At 41.6% G+C, this 21,456-nt stretch overlaps 1 protein-coding gene across 1 annotated transcript in view; it reads right to left on the reverse strand.

Annotated features, from left to right (window-relative positions):
• The window catches only part of SHBG (sex hormone binding globulin), a 29,988-nt gene that overhangs the window by 5,541 nt on the left and 2,991 nt on the right, over positions 1-21,456 (reverse strand). Inside the window, exons 2-6 of the mRNA XM_073629062.1 lie at positions 20,516-20,625; positions 14,073-14,262; positions 6,339-6,509; positions 3,811-3,976; positions 48-190 (exon numbers count right to left, since the gene is read on the reverse strand). Of these exons, the coding sequence (XP_073485163.1) occupies positions 48-190; positions 3,811-3,976; positions 6,339-6,509; positions 14,073-14,262; positions 20,516-20,625 (780 nt within the window). The remainder of the gene's footprint in view (positions 1-47; positions 191-3,810; positions 3,977-6,338; positions 6,510-14,072; positions 14,263-20,515; positions 20,626-21,456) is intronic.

Below are 21,456 nucleotides of genomic sequence, written 5' to 3' on the forward strand. Positions count from 1 at the left end.
CAGTTTTAGTAGTCAGCCCAATTGCAGCAGGTTAGTGTTGTGTATACCTGTTTCTGATCATCCAAGGTTATGGTCAATGCTGAGGTTTTGCCTGCACCATATAGGGCAAAGAGGAGCCCACCATCCTCTAGGACTCGGAATGACAGTTGAATCAAGAGATCCCAGGGTCCACGTGTATTTAATGGGAATGCTATGAGGGACCCAGAAGAAATTATTACAGAACATTTTAGCAGAAAGACAGAAGTAATACACCAGATTAAACATGGAAATTTAAAGAACAGAAGACAAGCCACTTAGCCTTATTGAACATTTTTGGTACAAACAAAAAATACATTTATTCATATAAATGCAGCTATAAGGATCTTGAAGTTTTGGTATCCAGTTGTAATGTTTTTTTTTTTTATGTATTAACGTAAAACTAAAGTCAAAACTTTTTTTCCATCAGAGTAGGGGAGGGTTATAACCCCTGTCAGGTTTTTGTTTTGCCACCTGTGTCCCATTGGGGAGATTTCCCATCACTATGGTCCCATATCCACAACAGGATATGAAAGGAAAGTAAAAAGTGAGGGAATCCCTGGTGTCCCTATTGGACGATTTCCCCTTAATTCCTGTCCTGGGGCCAACCCAGAACATGGGATTTTCTTTCACTTTTTGTGATAACTGCATGGGTGTCCGCAGCAGGGGGCAAAGGGGGTCAAGTGCCCTCCCCTGGAATCGGCAACGTGACAGTGCGGGCAGTGCCGGCTAAACTGTGCTCAATGGCAGATGAACATGCACATCAGTACACAGTCACAGATCACTACCCAAGTCAGACCTAAAGTGTCCTTGCAGAGCTGCAGCAGGGTGCCGAGTGCTGGAACGCTCCCTGCGCTTCTACACTCAGCTGAGAAGACATCAGTTACACTTCTCTGTCAGGAGGAGTGAACTCCGTCCCACAGATCATTTCTAGTCCCCGCCTCTGACATGATGTCATTCAGAGGTCGGGACAGGGAGAGAGAGGCACCGCGAGGGAGCGTGCATGTTGCTGGAGTTAGGTAAGTGAGCAATGGCAGACAGAGGGGAATATATGTTGCTTAACAGTGTAATGTTGCAGTGACGCTTTTCCAGTGCACTGGACTGGTTAATGTCTTGGGAGCTGTGGTGGGTTTTGTGATTAATTAAGCCATTAGCCAGTAATATGCAGCATGAAGGGGTTAATGTACTGACACTGGCCACAAAAGCACAAGGCATTTATGAACACTGCCATTGATCTCTAATGCATTAGTGGCCAGTAGCAGTTAATTAACCCCTTTGTGCTGCATTAGTGGCCAGTGTCAGTGTTAACCTATTCCTCCTGCAATACAAAGGGGTAATTAACACTGCCACTGGCCGCTACTGCATTAGTGATCAATAGCAGTGTTCATTAACCCCTTGAGCTGAATTAGTGGCCAATGTCAGTGTTAATTAGCTCCTTCATGCTGCATGGTTTTAAATTAGCATATCACCACTGACCATCTATGCTGGGGGTAATATTGCAGCTACTGCACCAACGCTGGGGATTATTATTGCAGAAACTGACACCAATACAGGGGATTATTATTGCAGAAACTGACACCAATACTGGGGATTATTATTGCAGAAACTGACACCAATATTGGGGATTATTATTGCAGAAACCGACACCAATACTGGGGATTAATATTGCAGAAACTGACACCAATACTGGGGATTATTATTGCAGAAACTGGCACCAATACTGGGGATTATTATTGCAGAAACTGACACCAATATTGGGGATTATTATTGCAGAAACTGACACCAATACTGGGGATTATTATTGCAGAAACTGACACCAATATTGGGGATTATTATTGCAGAAACTGACACCAATACTGGGGATTATTATTGCAGAAACTGACACCAATACTGGGGATTAATATTGCAGAAACTGACACCAATATTGGGGATTATTATTGCAGAAACTGACACCAATACTGGGGATTATTATTGCAGAAACTGACACCAATATTGGGGATTATTATTGCAGAAACTGACACCAATATTGGGGATTATTATTGCAGAAACTGACACCAATACTGGGGATTATTATTGCAGAAACTGACACCAATACTGGGGATTAATATTGCAGAAACTGACACCAATACTGGGGATTAATATTGCAGAAACTGACATAATATTGGGGATTATTATTGCAGAAACTGGCACCAATATTGGGGATTATTATTGCAGAAACTGGCACCAATATTGGGGATTATTATTGCAGAAACTGGCACCAATACTGGGGATTATTATTGCAGAAACTGACATAATATTGGGGATTATTATTGCAGAAACTGGCACCAATATTGGGGATTATTATTGCAGAAACTGGCACCAATACTGGGGATTATTATTGCAGAAACAAAATGTGCCAAATGTGGCAGTGGAAGGGGGAGAGTTATCACGCTTTATGTGATAATGACTAAGCCCCTCCCCTACATGACATTATTGAGAAGGGGCGGAGCATTGGTGACCTTAAAATGATGCCCCCCCCTGAAAAAAGTTTTGCGGATGCCCATGGATAACGGTACACATGACAAATAGAGATGGTTAATCTCCCTAACGGGGACACAGGCAGCAGTACAAATCTGACAGGTGTTCTAATCCCTCTCTACTTAGTCCAAAACAAAAAAAAGTTTTCCCTTTTAGTTATACTTTAAGCCAGGCTTAATTGATTGTATAAGACTAGAAATATGGCAATGGTCTATTCTGACCTATTTTTAAAGGTGTAGGCAAAGTTGTCCTCCTATTCCTAGCGACCTATTGCTTAATATAGAGGTACCTCCACTTATGGATTTTGACATTTACATTTAATCCATGAATTTCAAACATCCATGTAAATGTGTCAATCAAAATGTTTGTGATTGCAAAACTGGGAAAATGGTCCCACTGTGCTACTGTCTGAAAAACCAGCTTGATTTTACCTTAATGTTACACAAAACCATCATGTTTTCCTGCATGTATCACAGTACAATATTTACAGGGGGAAAAAATCATTCTAAACTGAAATGTAAAATTTTAAAATTATCATTCCATCATGTTTTATAAAACTGTACTTTGTGCTAACCTTGTGTTCACAAGGCATTGTTAAATATGTTTTTGGATAAATATCTGGGGCAGCATTAAAAAAAATCACTGGAATTGTTTTTTTCAAATGTTTCCTTTTTATTTCTAATTTAGAAATATAGATGTATGAATTTGACTTTCCTACAATATTATATTTGTCCTAAAAAATATATGCTGTATATAAAATTAGAGTTGACTTTAAATGCAAAAAGGGCATAGGACCCATTCACACTATGGCAACACGTTATCGTGCATTAAAATGTACTTCAGGCAAAGTGCTTTTGGCAGCATTTACTGCTACTTGGAGCTCCGGTTGAGAGATTTACTCCTACATCTTATCCTGCTGACAATGCTTTTCACCAGACAGTTATATGCAGGTTGTTGTGTGAGTTCATCAATTTTCTATGACACCACAGCTCACATAAACAACAACATAAAAACATACCTACTCCCCAGCACACTGTAATAAAAAATATATTGCCTTTGCAGTGCACTGGAAGCAATAAGTTAGTATGATTTTGTGTCCCTTGGATACACTTTGAAGATCTATTACCACAACAAGCTGATGTGCCAAAAACTGCACAATTATCGCTGGGTCTTCAAGCTTGTAGTAATCAGCAAAACTGTGCTGCTATCCTAAAGTTATGAAAACTTGTACTGTTGAAGGTCAATGTTAAAAAACACTGTAGAAAAAATATGACTTACAGGTAGGATTGAAGATGGCATAACCTTGTGCAGGGAAGAAGGTGCCTCGCTCCTCATTTTCAAAGCACCGCCGGTTCTCATCTGTCTCCATTGCATCATCTAGAATTTTTGTGCTCTTTTTTACCCAGGCCCAGTTTCTCATACATGCATCTAGAGCAGGATTCAACTAAAACAACACAGTTCACATCACTGACACTGGCTGAAGAACAGAAAGTATGACTGATTTTTACATGCACGGCTAAGATTTATAATAGATCATTTTATCTTCAGAATTTGTTGCCATTAAAATGGAAATTAAATATTTCAAAGGTCATATCTGACATTGAAACCCTCCAAGTACTACATGTACACACCGATGTCCTTAGACTTCTTGAGTGCTTTCATGAATGGTGAGTCTGCTTTACCGATTTATTGTCCACCAGATCAGAAAACAGAGGCAAACAAACTTCTTGCACAGTCTTGTCTGGGCCAACACTCTAATGCCCTGTACACGCGATTGCACATTCCGACAACAAAATCCATGTTTTTTTTCACGGATGTTGGCTCAAACTTGTCACGGTCACACAAATCTTGTTGGAAATTCCGAACGTTAAGAACGTGGTGACGTACAACACGTACGACGAGCGGAGAAAAATGAAGTTCAACAGCCAGTGCTGCTTAAATCCGAGCATGCGTTGAATTTTGTGCGTCGGAATTGTGTACACACGATTGGAATTTCCGACAACGGATTTTGTTGTCGGAAAATTTGAGATCCAGATCTCAAATTTTGTCGGAAATTCCAAAGGAAAATGTCTGATGGAGCCTACACACGGTCGGAATTTTCGACAACAAGCTCCCATCGAATATTTCCCGTTGGAAAATCTGACCGTGTACACGTGGCATTAGGAGGGACCAGATTATTATTCAGGGACTGCAGTGATACATATGTGAGCAACAGTGAGGGGAGATCCTGCAGGGTCCTTTCTCTGTACTGCTGATTGTTTGGACTAATGCCGCGCACACACGACCGGACTTACCGTCAGAAAAGGTCTGCCAGAATCATTCCGTTGGACATTCCGATCATGTGTGGGCTTCATCTGAGTTTTTCTTTCTAAAATTTTGACGGACCTAGAAATAGAACAAGTTTCAAATCTTTCCAACGGAATCAGTTCCTATTGGGAAAACCGCTCGTCTGTATGCTATTCCAACGGACCAAAAATGACGCAAGGGCAGCTACTGGCTACTGGCTATTGAACTTCCTTTTTCTAGTCCCATCGTATGTCATTGCGTTCTAAACGATCGCACTCGTGTGATCGTGTTTAGGCAAGTCCGTTTCAGCTGAACTCTGTCAGAACTCCATCAGAAAGACCGTTGGAGTCTATTATGATGGAAAGTCGCGTCGCGTGTATGTGGCATTAGTGATGCTAGTAGTATTATTGAAATGTCAAGTGCTTACAGAAGAACCATGCAAGATCGTCCTTGGTTTTTGCTGTCTGCTTCATTACCATTTGAGGGATGGGGCTATCAATAGTGTTTTTTCAGTAGTAATAGCCTTTAAAGGGTGGACAAAGCCATTTTGTAATAGGAACTTTGTCACCTTTATACAGTACATCCAATTGTTTTTCATATATATATATATATATATATATATATATATATATATATTATGTTTGGCATCATAGTACACTGTATACAGTTTCCTATAATTATCTGGGAAATCTGTCGCAAAGTTTCCTACCTTGAAATCCTGCTAGTAAATTCACTTGCCTCTCAATTAACAGCAGCATTGTCAGTCCATCATGTGCCCATCTTCAGTTGGGCATTATGGTTTACATAGACTTTAGACGTGGTGCATACTGGGCATGTAGCCCTGGTGCATGAGACTCTGGTGTTTAGGTGTGGGTGGAAGGCACAGGTGCACCATCCATGCCTGCTGCCAGCAGCCTGTAAAACCCTATGAGGGGCTGATGGCTGCTGCAGCTGGACAGTGCCCCGAGTGGTACTAACATTTAGGGCAGTATGCACCCTGGGACAAATGCCTGGAACATAGACTGCTTGTGTTCCAGACATGCGCTCTGGGTGCATACTGCCCAAAACATTTGTACTACTTGCGCACTCTCCAGCCACCGTCAGCCTCTCAGAGTTTTACAGGCTGTTGGAAGTGGAGTTGGATGGTGTGCCTGTGCCTTCCACCTGCACCTAACCGCTAAAATTCAATGTACCTTTGATAAACACTCAGTGTGAATAGGCCTTAAACACTCGAAACAAACATAGCTATCGTTTTATACCTGCTCTGACATATGGTGTAGTTAGATTTTGGAAAAACATTGAATAGCTTATTTAGGAAGCTAAATGTAGGGTAGTTACATATATGAGTACTTATACACTTGTTTATGCTGTGGTCTTAATAATGACCTCATTCCTAAAATATACCACATTGATGCAATAAATCTGGAAACTTTTTATGTTTAGTGAACATTTGTTAATTTGCTAGCTTTATCGTTAAATATCTAGCTCAATGCTGTGGACATGTCATGTGACAACAGTACCGGTCTGAGAAGTTGAATTTGGCTATTTGCTGGAAGGTCACCCAGGATAATGCTCAGTTTAGCGTATTCCGAGATCACAGCAGGCTCATTCTTCACATGATGAGTTAGCATGATAACAACCTCTCCGTTCACTCTTACATCTATGGTGTTAATCGAACTGTCCACAGTCACCTGCAAGACATGTAAGTTCCAAATAATAGTTCCATGTGAGTTAATAAGGGACAAAAACATTTTCTGCTGGCCAGATCTTAGAACATACAGCAGGTTGAATGTTCTGGCATGTTATTCAGTGTAAGAAATCTCTGTTCTCACAGTATAACATAATACTGCCCACACACTGCATGGTGCTAGTGCAATATTATTGGCTCAGCCATAGATTTATGACCACCCACCTAATATTGGGTAGCTCCCCCTTTTCTGAAAAACACCACCTTTTCTTCCAAAACAGCCCTAACCCTTTGAGGCATGGACACTACTAGACCTCTGCAGTTACACTGTGGTATCTGGCACCAAGCCATTAGTAGCAGATCCTTTAAGTCCTGTACTACATGAATTGGACTTGTTTTTCCAGCACATCCCACAGATGCTTGATTGGATTGAGATCTGGAAAATATGGAGGCCAAGTCAACATCTCAAACTCATTGTTGTCTGCCTCAAACCATTTTTGTGTGGCGGGGTCACTGCCATCAGGAATGACTGTTTCCATGAAGGAGTGTACTTTGTCATCATCAATGTATAGGTAGGTGGTATGTGTCACGTAACATCCAAGTGAATGGCAGGACCCAAGGTTTTATAGGACATTACCAAAAGCAGCATGCTGCCTCTGCCAGCTCTCTTCCTTCGCACACTGCATCCTGGTGCCATCTCTCTCCCCAGGTAAGTGTCACACGTGATGTAAAAGAAAACATGATTCATCAGACCAGGCCACCTTTTTCCATTGCTCTGTGGTCCTGTTCTGATGCTCACTTGCCCATTGTAGGCAATTTTTGTAGTCTGCAGCTACAGAACCCCGTACACAAACAAACTTTGATGCCAATTTTTTCTGCTTTTTTTAACACATCAGCTTCAGGGATAACATGTTTACTTGCCTAATAAACAAAGCGCAAACCAATAAATCAATTTAAAACCTATATGTGAAAAAGTGAATGTTCAAATTGCTGCCGTCAACAAAAAGGGTTCTCATTCACTTCACACTCCACTTGCCGAACACAGCCATCATCGTTATACGGCGGCAAGTCTGTAAATCACCGTAGGTGTATGTCAGCTCCTTTAAGGAGCCGTATCAGGCGTGCGTGGCGGGGGACGCGATGTGCGTGGCCGTGATGTCCGCCGGCCACCCGCGATCATAGGAACGAGAGCCAGAACAAGGATCTGTCAATGTAAACAGACAGATCCTCGTTCTGACAGGGGAGTTAGAGAGAGATCTGCTGTTCCTAGTGATTACGAACAGCGATCTCTCTCCTCATCCAGTCAGCCCAGCCCCAATACAGTTAGAAACACTCCCAGGGAACACACTTAACCCCTTAAACCGTCATCTAGTGTTAACCCCTTTCGTGCCAGTGATATTTATACAGTAATCAGTGGCTATTTCTAGCTCCGATCGCTGTATAAATGTCAATGGTCCCAAAAAAGTGTCAAAAGTGTCCGATCTGTCCGCCGCAATGTCGCAGTCCTGCTAAAAATAGCAGATCACTGACATTACTAGTAAAAAAATAAATAAATGCCATAAATATATCCCCTATTTGTAGACACTACAACTTTTGTTCAAACCAATCAATATACACTTATTGCGATTTTGTTTACCAAAAATATGTAGAAGAATACATATTGACCTAAACTGATGAATTTTTTTTTTTTTTTTGGGGGGGGGGGGATATTTATTATAGCAAAAAGTAAAAAATTTTTTTTTTTTCAAAATTGTCTCTTTTTTGTTGTTGTTTATAGTGCAAAAAATAAAAACCAGAGAGGTGATCAAATACCACCAAACGAATGCTCTATTGTAGGGAAAAAAGAAAGTCAATTTTGTTTGGGTACAGCGTCGCACAATTGTCAGTTAAAGCGACGCAGTGCCTTATCGCAAAAAATGGCCTGGTCATTAAGGGGGGAAATCTTCCGGTCTGTAAGTGGTTGAATAACAAATAAACATGTGCAGCACAACTCACAATAATAAACAGCTTATATAAGTGAATACATAAAGTATGTGCAACAATGTTACATCTATGGTAACAACTAGTAAATGTTACTATATTGAATCCAAAACAAATGGTTATTATTATTTAGCAGAGAGGTGGAAGATCAAGAGCACAAGGAACTGTCAATCCTTTTATCAATGTTGTTTTCCTTTGGATTCCTTTTCTTTTGAACTCACCATTTGTTTTGGATTCAATATAGTAACATTTACTAGTTTTTACCATAGATGTAACATTGTTGCACATAATTTATGTATTCACTTATGTTTATTTGCCTGCCTAATATATCCCACAGATGCCTTTGTAACAAGATAATCAATGTTATTCACTTAACCTGTCAGTGGTCATAGTTATGGGTGATCGGTGTATATGTCCCTGACTGGACCATCTAAAAGAAATGTAGAATGGTTTTGAACCCCAAAATTGGAGGTAAAGTCAGTGGAGGTGTCTGTGATGGATGGAAACACGTAGAATACTTTCTTTTTAAGGTAGGCATTTACAGCATAAATAAAAAAAACATGGAAAAAAAAAAAAAAACACACATTTCCATCCATCACGGGTGCCTCTGTTGACAGATCTCTTCCATGGTATTTTATCAGTTTTCTTTGCCCTCTTCTGGTCTTTTTGAAGAATCCTTGTATCTTCTACATAGTTTCTTTACAAATAAGTTTTTTTCTTTTAAATCATTTTTACCATTTATTTTTAGTCAGGTAAATATAAATATTTTGCATTCACCTTCGGCGACAGCAGGTGAAGCTCTGGTCTACTTTTGACATTTATCAAATTTGTCTTTGATGATACAGCACTGAATAAAGACTTTTGTATACAAAACTCTTGATCACAGCAGTGAACCTAATAGTTACCAACCTGCACCACGCAGTGGAAAAGGAAATTGAATGCTTGGGTCATATATACCACACATGAGAAACAAATGAGAAACTGAATAGGTGTTACCACTTGTTACCACTTGTTAACTCTTTCCTATAGCAAATTCTTGCTTATAAAATGGGGATTATTAGTTGCCATATATTGCAATACATGTACAAGCTGGCCAACTGCGTCAAAGTGATCCCTCTCTGGCTTAGGTCCCATTTTTTAACCAAGAGTTTGCTAAAGGAAATAGTTAACAAGGGGTAACACCTATTCAGTTTCTCATGTGTTGTATATATGAAGCTATTTGGACCCAAGCATTCAATTTCCTATTTTCACTGCATGGTGCAGGTTGGTAACTATAAAGGGCAGGGATGCCCGAAGTTGCTAATTTACTGGTTTTAAGTATATACTCACTGTGCTGTAACCCATTTGTAATATATACAGTATCTCACAAAAGTAAGTACACCCCTCGCATTTTTGTAAATATTTTATTATATTTTTTCATGTGACAACACTGAAAAAATTACACTTTGCTACAATGTAAAGTAGTGAGTGTACAGCTTGTATAACAGTGTGAATTTGCTGTCCCCTCAAAATAACTCAACACACAGCCATTAATGTCTAAATTGCTGGCAACAAAAGTGTACACCCCTAAGCGAAAATGTCCAAATTTAGCCCAAAGTGTCAATATTTTATGTGGCCACCATTATTTTCCAGCACTGCCTTAACCCTCTTGGGCATGGAGTTCACCAGAGTGTCACAGGTTGCCACTGGAGTCCTCTTCCACTCCTCCATGACAACGTCACAGAGGTGGTGGATGTTAGAGACCTTGCACTCTTCCACCTTCTGTTTGAAGATGCCCCACAGATGCTCAATAGGGTTTAGGTCTGGAGGCATGCTTGGCCAGTCCATCACCTTTACCCTTAGCTTCTTTAGCAAGGCAGTGGTTGTCTTGGAGGTGTGTTTGGGGTCATTATCATGTTGGAATACTGCTCTGCGGCCCAGTCTCAGAAGGGAGGGGATCATGCTCTGCTTCAGTATGTCACAGTACATGTTGGCATTTATGGTTCCCTCAATGAACTGTAGCCCCCCAGTGCCGGCAGCACTCATACAGCCCCAGACCATGACACTCCCACCACCATGCTTGACTGTAGGCAAGACACACTTGTCTTTGTACTACTCACCTGGCTGCTGCCACACACAAGACATGGTTCCAGTAATCCATGTCCTTAGTCTGCTTGTCTTCAGCAAACTGTGGGCATTCTTGTGCATCATCTTTAGAAGAGGCTTCCTTTTGGGATGACAGCCATGCAGACCAATTTGATGCAGTGTGCGGTGTATGGTCTGAGCACTGACAGGCTGACCCCCCACCCCTTCAACCTCTGCAGCCATGCTGGCAGCACTCATACATCTATTTCCCAAAGACAACCCCTGGATTTGACTCTGAGCATGTGCACTCAACTTCTTTGGTCGACCATGGCAAGGCCTGTTCTGGTCTTGGCCACCATGCTGCAGCTCAGTTTCAGGGTTTTGGCAATCTTCATTTAGCCTAGGCCATCTTTATGTAGAGCAACAATTCTTTTTTTTCAGATCCTCCGAGAGTTCTTTGCCATGAGGTGCCATGTTGAACTTCCAGTAACCACTATGAGAGAGTGAAAGTGATAACACCAAATTTAACACACCTGCTCCCCTATTCACATCTGAGACCTTATAACAGTAACGGGTCACATGACACTGGGGAGGGAAAATGGCTAATTGGGCCCAATTTGGCAATTTTCACTTAGGGGTGTACTCACTTTTGTTGCCAGCAGTTTAGACATTAATGAATGTATGTTGAGTTATTTTGAGGTGACAGCAAATTTACACTTTTATACAAGCTGTACACTCACTACTTTACATTGTAGCAAAGTGTCATTTATTCAGTGTTATCACATGAAAATATATAATAAAATATTTACAAAAATGCGAGGGGTGTACTTACTTTTGTGATATACTGTATATATATTTATTATAGTTGCTATATACAGTAAAACTTTTTTTTATAGAATTTCTTAAAATCCATTTAGCCATGTGTGTCTAAATTTAGTTGTGCGTGGCAGCAGAACAATACCAGTTTGTTTGGTTTGTCTGGTTTGATCAGCGTCCCTTAAGTTCACCCTGGCTGTCCATTCTCAGTAGGTGGCATTGTTTTCTCTGGTATTAGTGAGAGATCTCACAGTAGGTATGAGTTATGAATTTTCATACCTTTTCCCAGCCCACCACAAGGAGTTTCCTTTGCCAGTGGTGTATTATGGGAAAGGGTATAAATATTCGGGGCTGTCTGATGCAAGCTCTCTTGCTCCCTGGCTCCAGCCTGGGGAGAGTGCACATGATGGAGCTGCTGATCTAGGCCTGCCTAGCCTGAAGGAAGCCTGGAAAGTGATGAGGCCTAGTGCTGCTGATATTCACTGGAGGCAGGATCGACTCCCTTGGAGGCTGGTTGTCTCTCTTGCTGAAGATGGAAGTTGTTGCTACGGGTGATAATTGCTAAGGAGTTCTAATGCAGAGTGTCGGCCCCAACATAAAGGATCTTTTCCCTGTGATGTGCTGTATGGAGTACTGGAGTTCTGCTTTAGTCTTGAGCATTTGCACCCATAACCCTCTCTCCCATTTAACTGAGTAATAAAACCCTTTTTTGTTTTAAATAAAAGTGTCTGGTGCCCATCTATCCACATGTCTCACTATGCCTAAGAGACTTACCCCTAAGGTAAAATGTCAGCCCTGTCTCTGGGGGTTCCACCACTGCATATTCCACTCTATATATGTTTTTTTAGTAAACTCTACTAGCTTTTGGCTGATGACTGACAGATGATTTTTTTCTTGTTGATATACAACTATGCATGTATATCCCTGTTCTTGTTTATTGTACATTTGATGAATCACTTATGTTTATTTCTCAAAAACATTTTGAACTTGAATCCATACACCTATGTTACAGATTGTTATTGATATTGATATTTATTGTATTTGTGTTCCCTTGCATATTAGCCCTGAGGAAGAGGGAGGTAATTCCCCTGTAACGTGTTGGCCCCACTTGTTACTTTTTATCTTCAATAAATTGCTGAAATAAACCATCAAGTCAAGGCGATCTTTTGTTACTGGGCGCTCCTGTGTACTCACTTAGAAGCTCAGAAGGAAGTTTTATTCTGAAAAAGGATTGCAAAGCAAGCAGCATCTGCTGTGTTGTCTCCTTAGCTAACACGTAGGGATTGATTTACTAAATAGTTGCTGTAGATCTGAGGGGAGCATGCAAGGAAAATAAAAACACTGCATTTTTACTTTCACTCGATTGGATGATAAAAATCAGCAGGGCTTTCCCTCATTTCAGAGCTTCCCCTCAGATCTAGTGTGACTGCACTTGCAGTGCACAGACTATTTGCCTTTAGTAAATCAACCCCATAGTATTCTGGGAGTCATTTATCATTTATTACATTTTTGTAAAACAAAGATTGTGTATGTATAGTTAAAAAAGAGATCAGATTATGCATGGGAAATACTCAGGGTATTGGTATGGTATGTTCGATACTGTCAGGCCCGGTTTACACTGCCGTGACCTGCGGTGCCACTTTGCCAGGTGACTTCCTGGCGACTTGAGTACTACTTTGATATAAGTATAAAATAGAAGAGAATAGTACAGGAACCTTTTCTAAAGTCGAAGTGACTTCAGTAGTGCTAATTAAGACAATTCTCATTGACTAACATGGGATTTCCCATGTCACGTGGCTTGGGGTCTCTCAAGTCGGATCCCAATGTGAACCGAGCCTTGTTTATGTACAGTCAACTCTTTTCTACAACTTATAAAAAGTGCTTTTTATATTCTTTTAAGTGCACTGTGGGACACAGTATTCATGATAGCCAATTAGCAGGTTCAAGTGAACCTATTGTGACAGAAGCTGCCATTGCTGGCCTCCTGAAAGATGCTAGCTGCCTGGCTGTCTTTAGAGTCAATATATGACTTCCAGCACTGGCGTCCTTGATTTCAATACCAGCCAGGACACTTTCTGCTTGGAGTTTGCATGTTCTCCCTGTGCTTGCTTGTTTTCCACCTAGGGTATATAATTTTCCTCCCACACCCCAAAGACATGCCAAAAGGTTAAATGGCTCCCATCTAATTTGGCCCCAGTATGTGTATGAATGGACATTAGATTGTAAGCTCCTTTAAGAGCAGGAACGCATGTTAATAAATAAATATATTTTTTTAATCCCAGACCCAGAATCCAGTATGACTATAAGGAAATGTCAGAATTTCTTGTAAAGATAAAATATACTTGTCAGGTCAGTGACCCAGAAAGCTTTAAAACTAAATCATTCGAATGGCTGTCGGGGCAACTAGCATTTTTTAAAGGGAATGATCATCAATGGCAGGCTCAATTCATCTTCTATGGTTTTCTAACTAATTTAACAGTATTTTATCTGAACAATTTTCATGTATGTCTATATGAGTGTTGGTGTGTGGGTGTGTCATAAATCGCTCATTGCTCAGCTGTCCATTGTTTCTTCAGTCTGATACTGTCTACAGCTATAAGACTACAGATGTCATTTGACAATAACTGGGGACAATTAGCACACATGAGCATCAGAAGTTGTTATCTGTATTTATTATACTTCTGCAGTGAAATTCATAAGCTCTCACCTTTTGCCATGTGCCTTTGCTGACTTCTGGTCCCCACTTAGAGAGAACCATTTGACCATTGCCATTACTCATCTGTACCTCCAACCGACTATCGCGAATCCCAAGTACGAACCAGTTATCCATGCCAATATTTCCAAAGAATATGATGCCTGTGCTGTCGTATGTCCGGATTTCAAACGATGAGAGATTGCTGTAATCATATAGGATAATCATCACAAAAACATCATGCTGTATTTTAGTATGGTAAATCTATAACCAGAATGACACATCCAGGGGTGTTCCTAGATCTACAAAAGATCTGGGGCAAGAGCCCATAGCAGCATAGTAAAGAAAGTCATACACTTGGGCGGGCATACACATGTATATACAGTAATATACGTGTGTGTATATATCCCCAGAGAGCCCCCCCCCCCTGCATCAGGGTCCCCAGATGGCCCCCCTTACATCAGGGTACCCAGAGAGCCCCCCCTTACATCAGGGTCCCCAGAGAGCCTCTTCCTTACATCAGAGTCCCCAGAGAGCCTCCCCCTTTCGTCAGGGTCCCCAGAAAGCCCCCCTTAAATCAGGGTCCCCAGAGAGCCTCTCCCTTAAAATCAGGGTCCCCAGAGAGCCTCTTCCTTACATCAGAGTCCCCAGAGAGCCTATCCCTTTCGTCAGGGTCCCCAGAAAGCCCCCCTTAAATCAGGGTCCCCAGAGAGCCTCTCCCTTAAAATTAGGGTCCCCAGAGAGCCTCCCCCTTGCATCGGGGTCCCCAGAGAGCCCCCACTTACATCAGGTTCCCCAGAGAGCCTCCCCTCCCCTTGGGGACCCCTGCAGAGACTCAGGGCTATAGCCGCAAAAGCCACCCCCTAGCGACGCCACTGGACACATCTGAACTCAAGCTACCGCCAAACATCAGGTGCCACAGGGTGATATTAATATGACATTATGGACATTTTTTTAAAGGTTTATGCATTGTGTATTTAGCACTTAACACTGTGAATTCCACAATAAATATCATATCTCTGCTCTGACTGTTCAATTAAGTGGTAGGGAATGAGCTTTCAAGGGAAACTGTCTGCCTTTCCTGCCCATACCTATTCAGGGCAAAGTAGTAGGTTTTCTTTAAAGCAGTAGTAAACTGTCACAAAAATATAAAAAAAAAAAAAAAATCAGGCCCCCTGCAGGTTTAAGTCATAATTTACTAGTATGCACCGCATACTAGCACATTTTGTCAGACTTACCTGCACATGGAGCCTCCCAGTGCAGCGCTGCCACGGCTTCCCAGTGCTTCCATCTATACCCCGTCTACCTTCTGGGTTAGTGGGCTCAAGCTTTATGAATGGCCAGGGCCCTGGCACAGAGCTCTGAGGGGACAGCATGGGTATTCCATCCCTTCAGAGCGCATGCGCTGGTGGCATCACTGGCTGCATCCCCTGTGAATATCTCCTAATCAGTGCAAGTTTAGGAGATATTCACTGTACCTACAGGTAAGCCTTATTATGGGCTTCTCTGTAGGTACAAGTTAAAAAGTGGACTTTACTTCCACTGTAAAGGTTAAGTCCCCCCCCATACACAAACACACACACGGAGTTATACTCACTTGTGCTGGGCTTTCCCACCACTCCATTATTTTTTCAGAACATTTGGAAATACCTGGTGCTTCTGAGGATGGGGTAGCCTATGACTTTTTCCCCTTTTCTCCCAGGGTGCAGTGCTCAGCCACAGCAGACAGTCACATGGCCTAAATCCTTTGGAAAGAGGACCAAGTCAGTAGCTCTGTGTAAGCTTTGAAACTGCTTGACACAGAGTTTACACAGGTTTTAGGCCCACAGCTTTGATGCAGAGCTGGATCATCTACAAAGCAAGCGTAGGCCGCAGTGAATGTCCAGAGGGGGCCAGCTAATTCCTTTATGCTGCAGCAGTAAACCAGGGAGAAAGTGCTCTTAGTCAAAGCTGTGCATCTGCCTGTCACTGACAGGGAGGATGCACATGCAAAAAAATTTTTGTTAAGCAGCTTTAAAAGACAAGACAAATGCTGTTGTACCATCAAGTTGAACAGGATTAGGGGCACTCCAGTCCCACAAGCACAGTCCCACGTACACTGACAATTCAAGCTCTGTCTAGGGAATGTCCTTTTAGTATTTATTGCTGAAAAACTTTAACAGGAGTGGGGTTTAGGGTCACAGGATACTCCAAAATTGTCAATAGTAATAATGGGAGAACCAACTTTTAACTAATCTTCTAGTAGCAGCTTTTCTTGGAGATAACATGGAATAGCCAGTATATCTAGGACCCTACAGCAGCAGTCTATATAGCCACTTCCGGCACTTAGTTCTCTTCTGGCACTCGCACAACTAATAGTCCCCAGCAAAGTGCATTTGGTTTTGTCACCTACACTTGTCACTACTTCTGGTCTTCTCACATCATCTCCACTTCCTTTATCACCATCACTCCTCTCCTTTTTCTTTACTGCTTCTGTCTCCCTTCTCTCATTTCCAGCCGTATGGCTGGTCGCTTCTTTCCACTCCACACACTGTTACTCCAACTCCAACACTGTTATAGGATTAACCGTCTTCCTCCCACCTACTTTTTTGGTTGGTGGACGGCCCATGCTTGCCGGCAGCTGGCTTGTCAATTGAGTTTCCCACACTTGTCCCACATCCCCCTTTCCTCCCCCCCTCCTTTTCTCCCCCCTTTTTTTCCGTCCCCCTCCCCTCCCCTCCCTCCCCTTCCCCGCTTTCCCTCACTTGCCCATCACCACCCCCCCTCCATTCCCCTCCTCCCCCCCTTTCCCTATTCCTTTCCTTATTGACACGCCATGCTTCCTGCAGAAGCTTGGACCCACCTATATAAACCATCACTCACATTGGCCCAAATAGTGGACTCTGCCACTTTTTTCTATTACTTTGGGAACAGGCAATATAATTTTTTTTTTGCTTTCAACTAGCACTGCTGTTATTTTACCATAGGTGCGGCACATGCGCTTCCCCCCTCCCTCCTCTGGCTGTTTGGGGGCAGTTTGTGTGTGATCCCTTGCAAGGCAAGCTAGTTCGACACCTGCTCCTTAGGGGGGGGTTGGTCCACTGCCTGGGAAGCAAAGGAGAAAGGGGAGGGAACCTCTACATCACATCATGGTCATCTGCAACCATTGGAAGCAACTTGACTGGTAATTATACTTAATATGAAAATGTTTATGCATATATATAAATTTCTTGTTTTACCTGGCGCTTTTTTGAAAGATTGTGATACATGCTTACATCTTCACAGCTGTTAGTCATCTGGGGTCGAAACGCGTCAGTACTTTAATATTAGTGCAATATAATTTGATCTTGTTGCTTGGGATACACTGTATTGTATGAGATACTGGATTGTATAATGTTGTATACTGGATTGTATACTGTTGCCGGCTTCCCCCTTCTTTTAACAATTTTTGTACCACAGCTCATGTCTTGACTTTTAATGTCTGAAACTACTAATATGTTTTACAGTTTTTGTACTAATAAAAATCATATTTGATTACTCTATCACCTTCTTGAAGTATATATTTTGGCTGCATTAAAGCCCCGTTTAGGGGGGTTTTGTGTGTATTTCTTATGTCCCCATCAAAGTCTTTACTCTACTTTACAGTATCCCAGTAGCTGTCTGCCACCCAGCATCCACAGATAGATCCCCAATAAGGGCGATAACAAGATTCTTCTCCAGGCCAGGACTTCAATTCAGTGCCCTCTACTCTAGCAAATCTCCATTGGCAATCTTTTCCAGGCCCTCAGCCCAGCAGACGGCAATTTCTTGTTTCAGTAAAACTGCCTCCATGGGCAGCAGCCCCAAGAGACCCGGAACCCTCCCTGAAGGGAAAAGAACACTCTGGCAAGGCTTCCTAAACATTTATCACATCCCCAGCCACCTCCTGGATGCCTCCTTCCAGGGATTGGCTGGGGCATGATAAATGTTGACACTTGTCATCTGAATCGCCCTGCCCTATACTCTGAAAACTTTTTTCAGAGGGAGTTGGGAGGAATCAAACTCACTACAGTGGAGCCAAAAACTAAATTTAACCTACCAGCCTAACTAGAGGAGGGCACTACAGAGAGATGATCAATAAAAAAATGAGCCACCTCCTAAAAGTGAGAAAGAATCCCAAATATATACATTATCAGTTACTGTTAGGTCTTAAAGTGGTTGTAAAGGCACTAGGTTTTTTAAAAAACCTTCTGCTTGCAGCAGCGCCCCCAACCCCCCAAACCCCCCAATACCTGAGGCCCCTTTTGATCAAGCGATGCCCACAAGAGCCTTGGCTCTCCAGGGACTTTCTGGGGACTCCTGATTGGCTAATTGTCAATCACAGCCAGTGAGCTAATCAGGAGACGGAGGGGGTGGGGTCGAGTCGCGGCTTCGTGTGTGATTGGACACACAGAGCCGCGGCTTGTGTGCCTGCTTGGGTGCCTTGGGGACCAGGAGCACCGGCATGGGACCCGAGAAGAAGAGGATCTTGGCTGCTCTGTACAAAACCATTACACACAGCAGGTAAGTATAACATGTTTGTTAATTTAGAAAAAAATAAAACAAGACTTTAATATCGCTTTAAGCCAGACTGGGAATTAAATTTAGCCTTGGCACATAAAACACACTCTCACTTCTGTATTTGTGACCAAATTTTGCCACGTTTGATGGAACACAACCAGATAATCATCCTTTGTTCATTCACTACATAATCTTTCAGTAGTTACAAGATGTTGTAATATAAGAACAGAATAAATCATTACAATAAACATGCATTAATCATGAAAAAAAAATGTTTACTGGGTATACTTGAACCACAACAAAAACAGCTCTGTACCCATTCTCACTACTATGTATTGGACTGGTTACTGTATTTTGAAAAAAAAAAATTAAAATTCTGTTACAGAAAAAAGCATTTACGATATGTACACAAGTCATCAGTGAGTCCATGAAAGGTCTATTTACTGAATGCAGTCTTAACTTAGTTGGGTTTAGTTGCTTGTTTAATGCCCTATCTATTCAATCAGGAAAACCAATACAGCCTAGGTTTCAGATGTTTAGTAAATAAACAACATTTTTCTACACCTATGGCATTAGTAGTTATGTAACATGCTAAATTCTGCTTATCACATTGTCTCCATATGTAAGACACTTGACGCTAACAATAAACTATAAAAGAAATATATGGGTTGGCTTAAATCGTACACTGTGGGGTTGATTTACTAAAACTACAGAGTGCAAAATCTGGTGCAGATGTACATGGTAGCCAATTAGCTTCTAACTCCAGCTTGTTCAATTTAAGCTTTGACAATAAAATCTGGAAGCTGATTGTTTTCTATGCACAGCTGCACCAGATTTTGCACTTTCCAGTTTTAGTAAATCAGACTCTATATCCTATAATCTACACAATGGGGATTTTTTACGAAAGGCAAATCAACTTTGCACTACAAGTGCAAACTACAAGTGCAAAGTGCACTTGAAATTGCACTGAAAGTGCACTTGGAAGTGCAGTCGCTGTAAATCTGAGGGGTAGATCTGAAATGAGGGGAAGCTCTGCTGATTTTTTATCATCCAATCATGTGCAAGCTAAAATGCTGTTTTTTATTTTCTTTGCATGTCCCCCTCAGATCTACAGCGGCTGCACTTCCAGTGCAATTTCAAGTGCACTTTGCACTTGTAGTTTGCACTTGTAGTGCAAAGTGGATTTGCCTTTCGTAAATAACCCCCATTGTGTCACACTCACAGACATCTTTGGACTGTGGATGGTTCTTCTTATTTACATTAGACAAACCATGTCAGAACTACAAACTCCTAAACAGTTTTTAAGATTGGGCAACCTAAGCACTATTGGTTTTCTTGTTGGAATGGAGAGAACACTGAATTAAGAACTCAACTTAAAGCAGTACAAGGCCTTTTAGAATGTGCATTTAGGTGTAGTTACATACGAGTAATGATTCATAAAATGTAGCATTGTCAGGTTTGCAAATAAGGTGGTTTAGTGGACTAATATCAATTCCTATCTGACTTGGTGAAGTACAAATAACATGTTTTTGGTCTCCTTACTCATCATTGACACTGTACTGCATAATTATAAAATCCAGGCCTGCATCACATACTTGTCCCTTCAATGTGGGTGCAGACAGTGCTACTGTTCAAGCCCCATCAATTATAGAAGGTCTAAGAAAGGTTGCCCACCCTACACCTGTGTTAGATCTACCAGGACATAACTCATAATCTTTACTGACTGTCTTAGGGATGATTTGTGAGGTGTAGTAAAAAAGTAGAAATACTCTTGTATATACATTAGCCAACCATCAGACTCCTCCTTTCATATAGCCCAAGTTAGGTCAGAGAATGGAGTGGTGAACTTTACTTCTCTGCTTCAAGTTTTTACAGACCATACCCTCTGTGTTTAGGATAGCCAGTTACTAATAATATTTAAAAGGATACATTTTTTTTACCTGGTTAAAGATGACAGAGGGAATTCCAGACGCAGAACATTCTTTGGGTCTCCATTTCCCAGATACAGGCTGTGTGTGGATCTCACTGGACTTCCAGCTGAACAAGAGTCCTGAAAAAGACCAATCCTAGTAACTTCTTTTGTTTCTATGCACAGTTCTGGTCAGTTTTGAAAAAACACTGTGCTAAAAAGTGTGTTCATTTGCGGCTTATATTTTTACTGCTACCAAACAAACTACAGGCATACCCCACTTTTAAGTACATAATGGGGTTTATTTACTAAAGCTGGAAAGTGCAAAATCAGGCTAACCAAAGAGCTTCCAGGTTTTTTAACCAAAGCTTAATTGAACAAGCTGGGGTTAGAAGCTCATTGGTTTCTATGCAGAAGTGAGCCTGATTTTGCACTTTCCAGCTTTAGTAAATAAACCCCATTGTGTACTTAAAAGTGGGTATGCCTGTATAGCAAAGGCTTGGAAATTTGCAGACCTCTGTTTTTGAGGTCAAAGCCAAGGTCTCATAGATGTTGCTAAATAAGAAAATGATCGATATGCTTAATAACAGAATAGTCTTCTTTAAAAGGATGCAGTCCCCTTTGATCCATCACTACCTACTTTTGAACTTTGAGGTCCCGCAAGCAAATCAAGGACTACTCATGGCCCGACCTGTACCCCTGCATGCAGACCCCTCCACACCCTATTTAGTTTTTGATAGAGTGGAGAAGGGTTAAACCACCTGTATGTTTTTTTATTTTTGCTGCCTCTGACCCATTGGGGAGAAATCCCATTATCTCCTGTCTTGGAAACACAAAAGGATGTGAGAGGAAATATATTTGTAGCTGGGTACTCAATATGACCTGGAGGTGCACTGCCTGGGCTGCTGCAGAGCCATCTGTGCCGTATTGTCCTATTCCCCCCTCGCTGGCGCTGGAGGACACAACTGCTTC

The sequence above is a fragment of the Aquarana catesbeiana genome, linkage group LG04, assembly GCF_042186555.1.
Source record: "Aquarana catesbeiana isolate 2022-GZ linkage group LG04, ASM4218655v1, whole genome shotgun sequence".
In the NCBI taxonomy this organism is placed as follows: Eukaryota; Metazoa; Chordata; class Amphibia; order Anura; family Ranidae; genus Aquarana; species Aquarana catesbeiana.